This window comes from Hemiscyllium ocellatum, chromosome 8 (assembly GCF_020745735.1).
Source record: "Hemiscyllium ocellatum isolate sHemOce1 chromosome 8, sHemOce1.pat.X.cur, whole genome shotgun sequence".
In the NCBI taxonomy this organism is placed as follows: Eukaryota; Metazoa; Chordata; class Chondrichthyes; order Orectolobiformes; family Hemiscylliidae; genus Hemiscyllium; species Hemiscyllium ocellatum.
The window spans coordinates 79,402,538-79,421,531 of NC_083408.1; the positions used below are offsets into that span (position 1 = coordinate 79,402,538).

Genomic DNA, 18,994 nt, shown 5'->3' on the forward strand with positions numbered 1-18,994 from the left:
TGTATCCACATTAAACTGCTAAATCTTCTTCACTGTTTAACATGTCACTAATTTTGGTGTCATTGCAAACTTATTAACGATGCCTTCTACACTGTCATCCAAATCCTTTTGTAAATGACAAAAAAAATGAGGATCCAGAAATTGAACCCTGTTGAACACTGTTGGTCACAGGCCTCCAGTCAAAAGCAACTCTCTATCATTACTATCTTCTGCCTTTAACCCAATTATGTATCCAATTGGCAAGCTCACCCTGAATCCCATTCGACCTAACTTTACTAATTAGTCTACCATGAGGAACCATGTCAAAAGCTTCAATAAAATTCAAAATTTGTGTAAAGATTGTCTGTGTGGCGTTTGCACATTCTCCTCGTGGCTGCATGGGTTTCCTCCAGGTACTCTGGTTTCCTCCCACAATCCAAAGATGTGCAGGTTAGGTGAATTAGTCATGCTAAATTGCTCATATGATGTGTAGGTTAGATGTAAAAGTAGAGTAATGGGGAAGGGGTTTGTGTGGGATACTCTTTGGAGGGTCAATGTTGACTTGTAGGGATTCTTAAAAAAAAAATTTGTTGCTTGGGTGCCGGTTGTCGTGGTTGTGGGTATGTTTGCCAAGCTGGAAAGTTGATTTGCTGGCATTTTATCCCATGTCTAGGTGACATCTTCAGTGTTTTGGAGCCTCCTGCGAAGCGCTGTTCTACTATGTCTCCTGGAATTTATTCGGTTCAGTTCCTGCTGCCTCCGATTACTGGTTCCAGTTGTTCGTTGTAATGGCTGTCGCATGGAACGCCAACGCATAAATTGGCAAAACGAGAACACCTTATTTGCGGATCCAAACACTCAATACAGTCGTCACAAGAATTCCTAGACAACATCAAGAAAGTAAACATAGACAAGGGCGAAGCAATGGTCTCATCTGATGTAACGGCATTATTCAATTCAACTAACAAAACTCCAGCCAGAGACACAAAAGCCAACCTCCTGGACAGGCAGAACAGACAACATGACAGAGAACCTATCAACAAGGACTGCATACTAGACTTGTGCTTGACAACACACTTCACACTCAACAACTATGAACACATCAATGGAACACCTACGGGCTCAACCAACTCTGGGCTCGTAGCCGAAGCAGTGTTGCAAAGATCAGAGCATGCCAGCCCTACTACAAATCCAACCCAAACTCTGAATCAGATACGTAGATGACACTTTTGTCATCATTAAAGAGAACATGGTGGGCGGTACGGTGGCACAGTGGTTAGCACTGCTGCCTCATAGCGCTAGAAACCCGGGTTCAATTCCTGCCTCAGGCAATTGACTGTGTGGAGTTTGCATGTTCTCCCTGTGTCTGCATGGGTTTCCTCTGGGTGCTCCGGTTTCCTCCCACAGTCCAAAACTGTGCAGGTTAGGTGAATTGACCATGCTAAATTGCCCTTAGTGTTAGGGGCAGGGGTAAGTGTAGGGGAATGGGTCTGGGTGGGTTGCGCTTCAGCAGGTCGGTGTGGACTTGTTGGGCCGAAGGGCCCATTTCCACACTGTAAATAATCTAATCAGAACAGAAATCGAGAACGCACACTGGATTATCAACACCATACTCACAGGGATCAGATTTACAAAAGAGGAGGAAACTCCCATTCCTGGATTGATGGCACAAAGAACACAGAATGGTGAACGCACCACAAAAGTATACAAGAAAGCCACACACATCGACCAGGTCCTGAATTACAACAGCAACCACCCAAGCACACACAAGAAAAGCTGTATTAGGACTCTGTTCAAAAGGGCTACAGCACACTGCAACACTCCTGACCTACAAAGGGAAGAAGAACACCTCCACAAAGTATTTGCCAAGAACGGATACCCCACAACTTCATCCGCAGACATCTAATGGACAAACGCGACAAGGACATGCCACGCCTTAACTCACTAGCCACGCTACCTTATCTAAAAAAAAGAGTCTTGGAACTGACAGCAAGACTTTTCTGCCCACTGGGATTCATGACCGGCCATAAACCGACAGCCACTTTCAGACAACAACTCACCAGGACAAAAGACCCGATACCTATCCTGTGCAAGATTAACGTAATTTACAGGATCACACATAAAGACTGCATGAAACACTACACAGGACAAACAGGCAGACAATTAGCAATGTGCATCCACAAACACCAACTAGCCATTAAATGCCACAACCAGCTGTCCTTAGTAGCCATACACATAGATGACAAGGATCACAGATTTGACTGGGAAACACAATGATTATAGGACAAGCTAAACATAGGACAGCCAGAGAAGTTCTAGAAGTGTGGCATGCAGCCAGGGACTTCTTCAACAAGCACAAACACATAGACCTGGACCCAAAATACTGGCTATTATAATGAACAACTGGAAGCAGCAGAAACAGAAGCAAATAAATTCCAGAAGACACAGTACTGCACAGCTTCACATGAGGCTCCAAAGCACTGAATAGGTTACTTAGACAGGGGATGAAATGTCTGCAACTCAACTTCTCAGCTCAGTGAACATACCCACAACCATGACTTTACTAAAATAACAAACAAAATCTACTGCTCTGCCATCAACTTTTTTGGTAACTTCCTCAAAAACTCAATCAAGTTTGTGAGATATGATTGTCCTCACACAAAGCTATACTGACTATCCCTAATCAATTTTTGCCTCTCTAGAAATCCTATCATCTGTTATGATCACCTCCAACAATTTACCCATAACCAAAGTCAGATTCATAGGTCTATAGTTGCCTGATTTCTCCTTACTACTTTTCTTAAACAAAGGTACAACATTACCACTCTCTAGTCAGCAGGCATCTCATCACTTTATGGGTGTCTTTCACAAGGGGGACCTAAAATCAGGCTCTCATTTTATTAATTGAATCGTACTGATGCGGCCCGCCGAGTCTGCACATGCAAAAACGACACTGGTTTCACTTTACAGCACTTGCCCACTGCCTCGAATCTTATTACAATCAGGTTTTACCATACTTCCAAGATACATCCTGGATGGCAGAAGGTTGTCTGACCCAATATAGTATGCAAACACACCAGTATTGTGACAGATACATGCACATTACACCCACTTCACAGCTAAAAATATGAATTCACAGATTACCAAAAACTAAACTAAAATGGAGCTCTTTTGAAAATAATTATGCAGAAAATGTGACAACAGTATCATGTAAAAGTGAAGACACAAAAAACTGCACATCATTCTAATAAAGGCATTTTATGACGAGAAATTACATTTGCCAAAATTAGGGATGGAACAGTAATTTCTATCTTTAAAAGGCTAATTAGTTGCATTTTAATTTAGTTTAGATTGTAGTACATTGTTTATTCAATTAGATAATTATAGAATAAATGATACAATTGAGGATAATTTTATTAGATAAATGAAATCCATGCAGTTACTGTATTTAAAAGCCATATTTTATAATCTAAATTAAATGATTACATCTATGTTATTTAGGTAACAGAGCCAAAAACACTATAGTATCTGCTACTACAATGAAAGTAATAGAAGTTAACCAAACTGCTTAAACCCAAATTGCTTTCCCCATATTGCCGACAGATAACAAATGTAATATTTGACATTAAAATAAATGTAAGTCAAATTAGTAAATATTCATAATTTTTTTTAAATTCCAAGAAACATCCTTTCAGAAATCATAAATATTACACAGCCACATTAATTGCGATGATTTTAATAACATATTTCAAAAGCCGTACAAACTTGCCCAACTGCATAGTTATTTATTCTATTAAACTGAACCTATCACCTTTGGCCATATTTCAGAGCAAATTGCACTCTAGCTACCGCAGTCGTACACAATAGCGCACTGCAGATGAATCCGATTGCAACATCAGATTATAATGAAGAAGACAACTAGAGCTCTGCTATGATGAATTGTTTACTGACAAGTTGCAATGAGAGTTATTAAACATTTTTATACACAATCGAGAGACAGAGTGATGCTCACTGTGAGTATTTGTTAACAAATTGGTAACTGGGCGGCTGTGTTGTAGATAAGGAGCCGCACCCTTTCCAGACTGCAGTGCCCCGCGATTAGTTACCACAAGCACAAAAAACCCCTGAAATCCTGGGCAACGAGTCATCACAACGCCCACTAATACATTCTTGTTGCATTTCTGAACTAATTTTTTTAAAAGAGTATCATGGAGGTTCTCTGAACTAAACTGAAATACCGAAGGGAGAAGTCAGAGGGGACAGTTAGGAAACTCTAGCGAAGTGGCCGAGGCCTGGAGGGTGGGTTTTTGTAGGTGGGAGGATGGGTGGGCTGGGGACGTTGGATGGTTCAAGGGGATCGAGCGTCAGGCCTAGAGTCCTCACTGAAAAGACTTCTGCCATTGGGTGAATGTTTAATCTTTATAATACCACAATTTAGATTAAAGGTTGTTAGCTTTAACAATTATAGTTTATTACTATTGTAATTCTCGATCAATGTATTTTATTGACCACCTACAGTATCAAACTTCTCGTCGAGCGCCAGCCACGTTCCCGACGGAGAGTTTGACCGTTACTCCTTTATTTCCAACGTTCGTGGATACCCGGCTATTTCCGCCCTGTCTCGGCTATTTCCGCTCTGACTCGGCTATTTCCGCCCTGACTCGGCTATTTCCGCCGCCAGTCGGATCTTACACAATGTTTATGCGGGCACTCGGCTTTTTTCGTTCAGGGGTAGCAGTTTTTGCTGTTATCTTCACAACTTGTGTTACCTAACTCAAGTCAAATAGACTACTCCTGTTCGCTTATGGTCTGGTCTTAGTTTCTCCTGTGACTGTTGTCTATTCAAACTCAGGTCCGTCATTTCGCAATTGCTGATGAGAAGAAGTTGACATTTGGCTCAAAATGTATTTACTTGACTTCTTGGCTGGGTGGTTTGCAGGTAAGAAATGGCACTCTGTCGTTAAAGTGTTTGAAAATGATCAGTATTTATTCCACGCATACTGTTGTTAGTTTCAGATGGTGCACACGATTTTATATGTTAAAAAAATGGAAAATTCCACTAGTTTTGTCATTGCTTCAGTTGTGGATTGAATGTTACTTATTAATATAATTAAGCGTTATTTTGTTAGCGAAGAACATACTAATTTTAAAGTCGCACGTGTTAGAATTCATAGTTTGCCATTGAAAATTTGTTTATTCAGATACACGAAAATGTTGGAAGGTCATTACTAAGAGCTGCAGGACATGATTTGTGTCTGATGTTTCGAAATGTTGTCACATTTCCAGGGACAGTTTAAATAATAAAGTATATCTAATGGTCAATGATTCTTGGTTAGTGTAAACCTCTGTCTTTCGTCATTGATGCATTCCTTTGAAGGAGAGGTGTGCAGTTGGGTAGAATCCAAAGTTCTACTTGGAAGGTTATTTATTAAAGTCAAAGCTGTGGGGATTCATGATAAAATCAGTATTGCCAAGAGTTGGATATTTTGTTTAAGGAGTTGTATCAGTATGAGAGGAAGTTCAAAGAGTGATAACTAGAGGATAACTGTTACTAGTTAGCATCAGTGGTGGTTATAAAAACATACAGGTCCCTGTAACATGCTTTGCCATTCAATGTGATCAAGGTCAGTGTTCAAATCATCTTTCTTAAACTTGTTTGAATTGTTTGGAAAGTTCACAATGCTCTGACAATTGCAAAAAATCACAATCCTCAGACTGAAGAAGTTTTTCCTTTATTGGAGTCTTTAATGATTGGCTACCATTCTGGAAAACCTAGCCCCATATTCTAGATTCCCTATTTAGGGCAGCAGATGCATGGGAACACGATCACTTGCATGTTTTTGTCCAAGCCCCACACAATCCTAACTTAAACTGTATCTCCAGTCCTTCATAATCACTGGATCAAAATCCTGGAGCTCCCATCCTTGCTACACTGTGGGTGTATCTGAACCAGGTGGACTACAATAGTTCAAGGATGCAGCTCATTGTCACCTTCTCAAGGGCAGTTAGAGATGGCCAATGAATGCTTGCCTAGCCAGCAAAACCTGTATCCCATAGAGACTTCTTTTTCTAAGGTTTGTACAATGTCCATCTTTGGTTTAAATTTACATAATTGTCTGTCATTTCACATTGCCATTTGTTATTAGTTGTAATTTCGGGACTGTGATGCCATTCTGAAATGAGTGAGGAAGGAATTCGATTGTAGGCAAAAAATTCTGATTTTTTTGAAGAACTCTGGGGAGGGAGCTTCCAAGAAGAATAGCCAAATGAGCAGGATTATTTTGCAAGGAGTTAGTTGAAGCCTGGACTACTCACTTCTGTGAAGAGAATGTACATTTATTGAGTCAAGTGCACACTAATTTTGGAGCACATAGGAGTGCCTGTGTGGAGCTTTACATCAGGTGAAGCATAGGCCATTTCAACATGTTTGAGATGGGCACAGCATGTATTACTGTGCTTATTGAAATTGCTTTCATCCTCTTGAAGTTTGCTTGAGTGGAAAATACAGGGCTTAATATCTACCCCTCAGAAGTCTGATGCTAAAATTTTCTGATTCATTTTGGAACTGTAGTCCGGACGTGAGGGAGACATGCCATTTTGAAGCCATTGAAGGAGCTCAGAATTGAAACATTAATCACTCAAACGACCTCCTCCAATTCAGTTTAAAACTGTCTTCAAATCATCCCTGAAGAAATCCACTCATTCGTAGTAGCCAATCATAATACTAAAAATAGGGGTAGGAATGGACCATTAGCTCCTCGGGTCTGCTGGTCATTCAACAAGGTCACGGTCAATTTGTCACAGGTCTCAAATCCTCTTTTGTTTAACATAATCCTCCTTCAACTCTCCGAAACATCAAAAATTAATTTACCTGCTCTTTGAATATGTTCAGTGATCTAGCCTCCGCAACTCTCTAGGGTAGAGGCTTCCAGATATTTGTTACCTTCATGGAGCAGAAATTCCTTTGCAGCTCAGTTTTAAATGATGTCCCCTTATTCTGTAACTATGTCCCCTAATTTGAGATTCTACTACCAGTGGAAGCATCTTCTCAATATCTATCCTGTCAAGCCTCCTTTGAATCTTGTAGGGTTTAGTAAGGTCACTGCCCCTCCCTCCACCCCCACCCACCATTTTTCTAAACTTTAATGAATAAAAGCCTAACCTGGTTAGCCATTCTTGATAAGTCAGTCTATTTGTCATAAGGATCAACCTAGTGAATGTTTGAGCAGTCTCTAATGCCAGTATATTCTTTCTTAACTACATTGAGACCAAAACTGTACACTGTATACCAGGTGTGACCTCACCAATACCCTGTACAGTTGTAACAAGACATTACTTTTAAACTCCACCCCCCCCCGTCAACAGTAAAGGATACATTAGACTTTGTCCCTCATCCAAGTTATTAATAAGAATGGTAAATAATTAAGGCCCGAGAACTGGATCTGGTAGCACTCCACTAGTTAGGTTTTTCCAACCCAAAGGAGACCCATTGATTCTGACTCTGCCCGTCTTGTATTAAGGAATCCTCAATCCATGCTAATACATTATCACAATATCATGAGCTCCTATCTTGTCAAATAAATTTTTATGTGGCACTTTATCAAATGCTTTCTGGAAAGCCAAATACACTACATCTGTACATCTTCCCTTTATCATCTCTGCTTGTTATATCCTCAAAGAGCAGTAGCAAACTTGTGAAATATGACTGCCCTGTCATAAAACAATGGGATAAAGCTCATTAAGGAAGACACAGACATTCTTTGAAAAATGCAGAAGCAAAGTCAAGTCAACAAAATGAGTGCAGAAACCTCCAAACAACTCATTTAACTGACCGTCCAAGCAACAGTTATCCTTTGTGCCTTGGACTTATCAGCCAACTCTGTATCCATCAAACTAGAATAGAAGCAAATCACCTGGAACCCGAAGGGCCGCTTAAAACGAAACTGGTGAGTATTGTCTAATTTGAATTTTTACTGTATTTCGTTTATATTTTGTGATTAATTTTCAAATTATTCCTCACTTTTTTTAACCCTGAAAATTGGCTCAATTGTTGGGATATTTACCTTTGAACCATACATTCTGGATTCAAGTCCTGCTTCAAAGCTTCTGCTTCAGAGCTGTATTGAGGGAGCATTATACAGTCAGGGGTGTTGTTTTTGGATGAGATGTTGAGGCAAGGTCCCATTTTCTTATTCAGGTAAATGTTAACAATCCCATGGCACTATTTCAAGGAAGAGCAGGGGATTTATTGTTATTATATTGGCCAATATTTATTTCTCAATCAGCATAACAAAAATATAATGTAGTCATTATGGCATTGTTTATTGTGGGAGTTTGCTAAGTGAAAATTAAGTGCCAGATTTCCTACATTACAACAATCTTGTGTGTGGGGGGGCAGAGCCTTCAAATCCCAGCCAGGCTGTTTGGGGGCAATGTCAGAAGGCATATCCTCAGAAACAAAGGATAGGGAATATCTGAAATTGTTTCCTTTCTTCTCTGTCTTCACAGATGCTGCTAGTCCTGATGAGCTTCTCTGGGGTGGCACAGTGGCTTAGGGGTTAGCACTGCTGCCTCACAGCGCCAGGGACCTGGGTTCAATTTCACCCTCTGGAGATTGTGTCAGTGTGGAGTTTGCACATTCTCCCTTTTTCTGCATGGATTTCCTCTGGGTGCTCCAGTTTCCTCCCACTGTCCAATGGTGTGTAGGTTAGGTGGATTAGCTATGGTAAATTGCCCATAGTGCCTTGGGATGTGTAGGTTAGGTGGATTAGCCATGGTAAGGGCAGGTTTACGGAGTTAGGGAAGTGGGGTGGTTCTGGGATGCCCTTCAGAGGGTAATTGTGGACTCAATGGGCGAAATGGTCTGCTTCCACATTGTCAGGATTCTGATTCTTTTCTTTGCAACATGAACCTTTTCATTTAATATTACACTGTTTTCAGGCTCTTTACTAAGCCGTGGAAGGGTCTTTCTTACTGAAAATTTTTTTTAAACAATATATTTTTTATAACATTTTGAATTGTTTAAAATAAACAGTAGAAAACATTACTAGTATACTTATCCATTTGGCTTTAGCCAGCTCTCCTCATCATGTAAATGACATTGTTTATATTTAGCATTCTTGTTTGAGTCTACAATGTGTCAATTCCAACCTTAATATGGAATTTGGAAAGAAGACCAGAAAATTCTGGAGAAACTCAGCAAGTCTGGCAGCATCTGTGAAGGGAGATGCTCATGTTTCAAGTCCAATGACACTCACTCAGAACTGAAGGGGGATAGAAAGGCAGTATTTGCTGACACCAAAACTGCTGGGCAACTGCGCCTGCATGATAACTCAGAAAAATGCATGGACATCGATCCTCTGTATCATTGCATCTCACTGCATATGTGCACAGAGCAGACACAACATTTTAAAAGGGTCAGCAACAGAAAATACCTTGGGTGTTGTACTTCCCAAACCATGTCTTTAAATGTATATTTGTTTAGAGCTGAAGTATTTTCTACCATTCACATCTATCATTATCACCTTTTTGTGCTGACCTCTCTCTTTTCCTACCATTAGCACTTGCTTTAGTATTTTATTTGGCACCCCATTCATCTGTTCCATGTTCTTTCTCCCACTTTGTAAACAGCATAAAAACCATAACTTTTCATTCTCCTACAATTCCAAAGATGATTTATAGGAATTGAAATGTTAATTGTTTTTCCCTTCACAGTTTCTGCCAGAATTGAGTTTCTCCAGCACAAGCACTGTTTTTATTTCGTATCTCCAGCATCTGCAGTATTTTGCTTTTACTATAGTCTGGGTTTCAGTTGTATTATGTTCTCTTTCTTAGCAGATCTTGTACTGTGGAAGTACTAAGTAATGCTGCCTTGTTATGTAATACTAGGTTTTGACTTGAGTTGATTCCATACATGATGTTACAGGAAATGTCACAAAAATATTCAAAAAGGCCATCTTTCAGGTTAATTTTGCTAATTTAATCTGTTCATTCTCCATGCTTGCAATCAATGTGTTGCCTTTGCATCAAACTCCAATTTTTCCATCCTTAGTTATACCGGAATACAAATCACTATTGTTCCAGAGCCAACAAGCTACTACCATTAGTATTTTTGACTGTATCCACTGATTCTACTTCCAGATTTGAGCCTAAATCCTTTCTGACCATTGTTTATTCATTTTCACCTCAACAGCTGGGAAGACAGTACACTGGACTCCGCTTATAACAGGTCCTGCTTTGCCAAGATGTGCCTGGCTTTACGTTTGAACTCTAAGGCCGAAGATGTGAGAGCAAAAAGAAACTTCAAGAAAGCAAGAAATCTCTTTGATCACAGACTGTCAACTGACTGCTGACATTGAATATGAAGCTTGGATCGTTAAAAAATGTTATCTTTCCATTAGCCTGTTATTTTCTCCTTTTTCAATATCTCTTACCAATCCCCAACTTCAGCACTATCTCAAAGTGCTGAAGTTTCTCTCTCTATTGAGTCTGTGACAAGCATCTTCTTCACTCCAATGTACTGTCAATCACTGTACTATAGGTGAAATTATCCTTGACTACTGGAACTATACTGCCTGTCCTTTTGAAATATTGTGTACATGGAATTTTTTTATTGCATAACCTTGGCTACCTCCATAACTAAGCCTTTGTAATAGCAAGTGGATCTAAATCATTTTATTTTTATTTGGGCTGCTAATTCCTCCAAGTGACTGAATGAATGCTTTTCACATTCAGTTAGAGTTTTTTTTAATAATTAGTGTTTGTTTGGTCCTTATTTGTAGGTGGACTCTTAAATTATCTCTCCTTTTGTGTCCTTGTCTTTACCTAGAACCATCTAGAAGTTTTATGTCCTCAATTTGCTATTAGCTTTATCTTTTTTTTAACCTGAAACCTTTTCTGATTTAAAGCCTATCCATATTGACCAACTGCAACTGATGCACACCATGAATAGTATCCATAGACATGGGTAAAAATATTATGATTTAAGTTTTTGTTAGGATATTTTATGTTCCATTATTAGTTATAACTTTGAAAAGAATGCAAGTAAATTTAGCTTTTCTGTTGATGACACAGTGTAATCTTTTGCCTGAAAAAGGCTGACAGGCATTATGTAAATTAGGTTTTTTAGTGTTTTTTTTGTTGTTATTTTTGTTTTTTTTCTTGTAAAAGAGGATCTTGCAAATCATTCACATTTTGTAGAGGTGTTAAATGGTAAAAGATGGTATATAGTTTAGAAATTGTAAAATAAGTAGGACAAAATGTACAAGCAGAACAATGAAAGCTGAAATTTAATCTTGAGAGTTGTGAAATATTGTGCATGGGAAGCTAATGCTGTGTAGAGTAAAAGACTGGAGAAGTCATGCTGAAACTGTTTGGTGTTTAGTATCTTACCACATTTGGCATAGAATCTGGTCACTGATGATAAACTGTATTTATACAGCACCTCTAGCATATTTCAAAGTTTGACACTCAACCATAAAAATTGAAATAAGGGCAAATTAGCAAAAGGAAGTGGGGTTTTATGTAAAGTCTTACTAGACTGATTGCTGGGGTAAGGATATTGATTTCTACTGATTTTTGGAGTTTTGAAGGATGATTAGTGATCTCATTGGAATTTATAAAATTCTTAGTGGCTTGATAGTTTAGGCGCAGGGCGTGTCTAGAATTAGCAGTCTCAGTCTCAGATAATGGGTTGACCATTTACAACTGAGATGAGAGATTACTTTGTCAAAGCTTTGTGGATCTTTGAACTTCTCTACCCCAGAGACCTGTAGATGTTGAGTTGTTATATTCAAATGCAAGACTTACAAATGTTGCTAAAAACTTCAAGAAGTGCAAGGGTACAATAAAATGTAACTGAAATGTAAAAATCAGCTTTGACTTCATTAAATAACGGAACAGGCTTGAGGGGCTGAATGTCATACCACTTCCTCCTGTTTTGTATTTTCTGAGAGGTGGAGAGATCTAGGGAAGGAATTCCACACATTTAAAGCTATGTCAGTTGATGGTACACCATTTAAAATTGGATAAGGCAAAATTGAAGATGGCAATATCTTGGAGGTTTGGAGAGTATTGCTAAGGTAGGGAAAATGAAGCCATGTACTGTTTTGAAAACAACAGCAATTCTATTTATACAGTGCTTTTAACACAATAAAAATCTTAAAGTGCTTCATAGAAACTAAATTGAAAAAGAATGACAAGCAGTCACAGAAATGAGGGCAGATAACCAATAGCAGGATTAAAGGTGCATCTTGAAAGAGGAAAGAGAGAGCAATCCTACATGTTTTGGGAGGGAATTCTAGAACTTGCAGTCTAGGTAACTGTGGGTACAAGCACTAACAATGGAATAAGTAAAAGTGAGATGCTGAAGAGGCCAGACTTGGATGAGTGCATGGAGGGGTAAGGGAATGGGGTTGATTAAAGGTAGTGGGGTGAGAGCAGGGTCTTAGGAGAAAGTGAGGACTGCAGATGCTGGAGTACCAACGTTAAAAAATGTGGTGCTGGAAAAACACAGCAGGCCAGGCAGCATCCAAGGAGCAGGAGAATCGACGTTTCGAGCATAAGCCCTTCATTCCTGAAAAAGGGCTTATGCTGAAACGTCGATTCTCCTGCTCCTCGGATGCTGCCTGGCCTGCTGTGTTTTTCCAGCACCACATTTTTCAACTGAGGGCAGGGTCTTGCAAGGCTAAGCAAGTTCTTGGACGTAGATGAAAATTTTAAAATTATGATACATAATCAGAAACCAGTATGGTCAATACGCAGCAGCTATGGATGTTCAGGATTTGCTGAAGATAAGTATAGAAGCAGAGCTTTGGATGACCCAATTTGTTTAGAGGATAGAATGTAGTCTGCTAGCTAGGGGTGTGTAAAATAGTCAAACCTAGAGATAACATTGACATGGATGAGGTTTAGCCAATAAATGACTTGAGACAGGGCAGAGATAGGCAGTTTATAAAGATGTAAATAGGTAATCTTCATGATAGTGTGGATACATGGCTGGAAATTCATCTTAGGGTCAAGTTTGGCACCAAGCTTGCAAACAGTCTGGTTCAATATCGGACAATAGCCAGGAAAAAGAGATTATCAAGGATTTCAAAGGTTTTATGTTCCCAATTATAAAGCTGAAGGAAGTTTCTGCTCATTCAAAGTATAGTATATAGAGAGTGGAGGGGTTGAGTTGAATGTCATCAACATGTGTGCAGAAATGAACACTTTTTTTCACTTTGGATGATGTTGCCAAGTGGTAGCAAGAAGGGAAATTGGAGGGGGGTCCAGAGTAGATCCAGTAGATCCAGTGGAGCCAGAGGTGCAATGGTGGCAAGTGAAACCATTGCTGCGATTCGTGGGCTATGAATGGGTCATGTAAATGCAGTACCACCAGCTGGATGAAGTGGATAGAAATTTGAGAAAGAATGGAGGGAAAATTCAACCTTGAACAGTGGTATTTGATCCCTGATGTTGACTGTGAGGTGTGAGGACGTAAAGGAGCTTTTGAGCCTTGAAAAGAGTATAGTTGAGAGGTGGTCTTATATTAGTATATAATAAGTTAAATGAACATGTATGTTTAAATTTAGTAATTTGTTAAACATAAATTTCTTTTAAAAAGAGTTAATAAAGGACATAGTTTCAAATTAGAAAATGTCCTATTTAGCAGGATACTCTTCAGTGCTTGGAATGGATCCATGATGGAATAAAGGACCAAAACCCATGGAATAATTTATGAAACGATTGATTATCTGATGTCAATGGGAGGTTTTTTAGAAGCATTTTAGGTGAACCAGCTAAGATGGGCAAATTGGTTATTCTTGATGTGAAGTAATTTTGATCCCTACCTAATGCCTTTTTTTGATCTGAATGGACTCCTGGGGACTTAACACAAATGTGCACTATTGGCACTTTTGTGTACAGGTATTCGTTGTATGTGTTGAGTAAGTAATTTATATGATTGTAATTTTAGTTGAAATGTAGTATTTTATGGGAAGTGCAATCATTAAATAGTAATATTGTTTATCTGTTATGCTGATTTTAACTCTGGCATCTTTAAATGACATGCTAAAAGCAAAATTCTTTTATTTTTTTTAGCACACTTCATTTGATTTCATTACTAATTTTGTTTCCAGTCTCTATTGTTTTATAATTTTTTGTTTAAGCAATCTAATTTATTTTTCAGACACTGTTAGGGTCGCTGGTTGCTCCAGAAATTAACTAAATAGGCATACTTGTTGTAAAGTAAGTTTGTCATATTGGTGCACCTTCTTCTTTTCACAGTGGCTTATAAAAACATTTATGCAATACTTCACAGTAAAGGACACAATGTAGAATCATAGATTCCCTACTGTCTAGAAGCAGCATTCCATCCTTCAAATCCATACTGACCCTCCTAAAGAGCAGCCCACCCAGTCCCATCCCATTACCCCTATCCCTGCATTTCCCATGGCTAATCCACCCAGCCTGCACCTCCCTGGGAACTGGGGGCAATTTTGATTAGCCAATTCACTTAACCTGCACATCCTGATGTGGGAGGAAACTGGAACATTTGCAGGAAACCCACACAGACATGGGGAGAATGTGCAACCTTCATACAGACAGTTGCCTGAGGGTGGGACCAAACCTGCTTTCTATTTGTGTTTATGTTTCCTTGGGTTCCTGAGCTTCCAAAGGAAACCTAAACATATAAACAGAAAGTGGGCAATGCCACCAGTGCTTCATCCGGAGGCTCATTGATGTTACCTAGAATGGTGACGAAATATCTGAAAATGAACCTTCCAACTCAGCGAGTACACCTACATCCAGAACTTTCTGTAATTTTTGATTCTCACTTGTCTGGGTGTGTGTAGCTACAAAAAACATATTAAAAGCTTGACGCCATCTAGGACAAAACAGTCTGCTTGATTGACACCACATCCACATACATTCATGCCTACCACCATAGCCACACAATAGCCACAGTGTGTACCATCTATAAGATATTCTGTAAAAATTCATTAAGGTTCCATTTTAGGGCCTTCCAAACTCTCAAATCACTCCTGCCTAGAAGGACAAGTACAGCAGATGTATGGAATTGCTGCCTGCAAGATCCCATCCAAACCACTCACCATCCTCCCTTGGAAATATGTCACTGGTTCCTTCAGTTTTGCTGGGTCAAATTCCTAGAACTCCCTCCCTGATGTTGCTGTGGGTGTATCTGCACCAATTGAACTGTGGCTGTTCAAGAAGGGCAACTACTGTGAGGCCAGACAGTGATCTTACATCCCAGGAGTGAATAAAATAAATTATATAGTCTTGGATAAAATAGCACTTACACCAAGCTAAAGAAGGAAATTCTTTTTAGAAAAAACTGCTCTCATACAGATGTTACTATTAGTACAAGACCATTCTCCTAATAAAGGAGTTATTGAAAATAGAAAAAGTACTCCATGAAAATAAAAAGTCCTTGGAAAAACTCTCAGCCTTCCATAACAAAATGACTGCTGTAGCTAGACAGAGAGTGGGAGGGGGAATTCTGCAACAGGAAGTAGCTACTTTGCTGGTATGCTAATTAGCTGGATATTGATGCTGCTCTGTGAGCAAAGCTGACCTGTTTCTGAAAACACCAGTACGCTTAGAACAGTGGATTACCACAAGGACTGGGGCTAGCTAACAGTGGCTAGTGGAAATTCTGGCAGGTGGCAACGTCTTTCTCCGTGCTGCCTTGTTTCCTGACCTCATCTGAAAATGAGGTGGGAGTAGAATCATCTACTCCACTGCTAGAGGCAATGTACAAGCCAAGCAGGGTGGCGATTTAACAAAATGGATCTGACACAAAATTTGCTTCTGTTTTTTCAGATATGCCTGTCTGAAGAGATGATGGTTTTCATGTTCTTATGCCCTGAGAGTGGAGAGATACAACATGTTGATATTAATTATGGGACGTCTTTAAAATTGTTTCTGTGGGTTTCCTACCCCTCAAAACCAGAACAACTGATTAATTCTGGTCTGCTTGATAGGAAAACTATAGCACAAGATGGTGGTCAATGCAGAAAGAAGGTAGGGAAATGCAGGGCAGATCATGAACGGTGTCCAGTTATGAATCACGGAATTAGAAGCAGAACAGTTCATTGGGTGGAAGAAACACTCCTGATTCTCCAATAATGGTGCAACGGAATTTTAATAGTTTTACCAACAGCTAGGTAAAGAGCCTGTAAAATAACAACAGGTAGCCACTTACATGGTTTTTACTAACTAAGCTGCCTCCTGCGAATGGGTTGGGCCATGCACGTGCTGCCAATTAAAATCAAATGTAGGCTGATTGAGGTTATGGTGAATGTCTTTAAGATGTAATCCTGCCCAAGCCAAACTTTCCTGCTATTGGAAATTTAAATTATTCCCTTTGTCTCTGGACCAGTAACTCAGATTGCTGCTGTGGAACGACTGCATCGAAAGTCATCCATTCCTTTTTGTAGTTATATAACTGAAATGGATCTGATTCTAGCTGATAATCTGTTAATGTGTATCTAAGTTTTTCTAGCTAGTTTGTTACCACCGGACCTTTGGTATACTCAGCTGTGAATTAGCAACAGAAAATAGGAATGGTATATTGTATTGTTTACAGTACAGAAGTGCTGGAAAGGTTTTCATTAAGTCAATGTTTGACTCTGAAATTGCTTTTGATTTTAATTTACTGGGTAAAATCCGTGGCCCGTTTCTGCTATAAATCTTGTTTGTAGATAAAATCCTGAAGAAGGGTCACACCAGAAATGTCGACTTCTCCCCCTCCAGATGCTGCCTGGCTTGCTGTGTTCTTCCAGCCTCCTACCTGTCTATTATAAATCTTGTTTATAGCAGCCCCTCTAATAAGCTGAGTCTCGTTTCTAAGAATGCACATCAACCAATGTTAAACTGTGTAGCAGGTGACCATATTTATCATCTCTGTGGGCTCAATGAAAAATCTTGACAGTTTTCAGTTGTGTACTTGAGTTTAATTAGAAATAAGTTACAACAGATTGATTCCCCTTTGCTTAATATCCTGGAGAGTTATTTTCATGATAATTCAAACCTAGGCAGCAGAAGGGAAAGAGCAGAATTTGAATTGGATAGTTACTTGCATCTGGCCCTTCTCTGATGAAATTGAAGGTGTAATGGACAGCGAAGAGGGTTACCTCAGATTACAACAGGATCTGGACCAGATGGGCCAATGGGCTGAGAAGTGGCAGATGGAGTTTAATTCAGATAAATGCAAGGTGCTGCATTTTGGGAAAGCAAATCTTAGCAGGACTTATACACTTAATGGTAAGGTCCTAGGGAGTGTTGCTGAACAAAGGGACCTTGGAGTGCAGGTTCATAGCTCCTTGAAAGTGGAGTCTTGGTAGATAGTATAGTGAAGAAGGCGTTTGGTATGCTTTCCTTTATTGGTCAGAGTATTGAGTACAGGAATTGGGAGTTCATGTCCTGCTGTACAGGACTTTGGTTAGGCTACTGTGGGAGTATTGCGTGCAGTTCTGGTCTCCTTCCTATCAGAAAGATGTTGTGAAACTTGAAAGGGTTCAGAAAAGATTTATAAGGATGTTGCCAGGGCTGGAGGATCTGAGCTACAGGGAGAGGCTCAACAGGCTGGGGCTGTTTTCCCTGGAGCTTCGGAGGCTGAGGGGTGACCTTATAGAGGTTTACAAAATTATGAGGGGCGTGGATAGGACAAATAGACAAAGTCTTTTCCCTGGGGTCAGGAAGTCCAGAACTAGTGGGTAATAGTTCAGGGTGAGAGGGGAAAGATATAACAGAGACCTAAGGGGCAACTTTTTCACACAGATGGTATGTGTATGGAATGAGCTGCCAGAGGAAGTGGTGGAGGCTGGTACAATTACAACATTTAAGAGGCATCTGGATGGGTATATGAATAGGAAAGGTTTGCAGGGATATGGGCTGGGTGCTGGCAGGTGGGACTAGATTGTTTGGGATATCCGGTCGGCATGGACGGGTTGGACCGAAGGGTCTGTTTCCAAGCTGTACATCTCTATGACTCTATAAAAGCAGAATGCAATGCACAGTAAAGATCATAACCATGCCAATACAGATACATACGATTACAGTAAAATAGATATTTTAGAAATTTTATGTAAGGTAAGCATGTTGAAGATTTTCTGTTATGTAACATTTGTAATGTAAATTATATTTAATATCCATTGGTGTGAAATCTACATTGCCACCACAGGTGGACTTGCTACCGCTGTTGGATATCCTTTGGATACAATCAAGGTAGTGTATGTATTTGAGCTGCTGCTAGAAATTGCCAATGCTTCATTCATGATACTGTAGCTAATACAAGTTGTTTCACTAGGTGAGAATTCAGACACAACATATATACAGAGGTATTTGGCACTGCATTCAATCAACATACCAGAGAGAAAAGGTAAATCAGAATTTTTGTCAATTGTGTACAGCTTTGTGAATTGTTTGCTTATGTTAGAATTTCTTTTTATTTTCATCCCTTTAATTGTGCTGTTCATATATGTTATCTTTAACTGGAAGCAATGTTGGAAATTGAGCACTTGTAGCTTTTTCTGCAGTCGGTTCTGCTATATATTGGATTGGCTATAATTGGATTGGCTATAATTGGATTGGCATGAATTGGCTATAACCTGATTGAAGAATTTAGATCATTATTTATAGAACTCAAACTTTCCTTACCTGTATTGACTGTGACGCGATTCCACCCCCATTGGTTTAAATTGTGCTGCTATTATGCAATTTTCTTAATGCAGTATTGCACGGGAATGGAACTATTGTGTTATATCAGAACAGACTGTATTTGTGAAGCATTAGTGCAAACGCAGCCTCCTATTAAAACCTTATTTGCTGTTAATAAATGTTAACTTCATTGAATCATTTCCAATGCAAACTGCTGAAATATCTTGTTATAATCTCGATCAATATGGCTATTTTCCATGGAGCGCTGGAGGCTGAGGAGTGACCTTTTAGGGTCAACTGCTGGCAAATGGGACTAGTTAATTTAAGATATCTGGTTGGCCTGGACAAGTTG

The 18,994-nt window shown here is 39.5% G+C and overlaps 1 protein-coding gene across 3 annotated transcripts in view; it reads left to right on the forward strand.

Annotated features, from left to right (window-relative positions):
• Positions 1-4,716: 4,716 nt before the first annotated feature.
• The window catches only part of slc25a47b (solute carrier family 25 member 47b), a 72,612-nt gene continuing 58,334 nt past the window's right edge, over positions 4,717-18,994 (forward strand). For 2 of the 3 annotated variants that reach the window (XM_060829269.1, XM_060829270.1), the window contains exons 1-3: positions 4,717-4,918; positions 18,167-18,210; positions 18,293-18,364. In XM_060829269.1, the coding sequence (XP_060685252.1) occupies positions 4,882-4,918; positions 18,167-18,210; positions 18,293-18,364 (153 nt within the window). In that variant the 5' untranslated portion in view covers positions 4,717-4,881. Of the gene's footprint in view, positions 4,919-10,773; positions 10,946-14,149; positions 14,209-18,166; positions 18,211-18,292; positions 18,365-18,994 lie in introns of those variants that run through there. The other variant, XM_060829271.1, reaches the window with a different exon arrangement.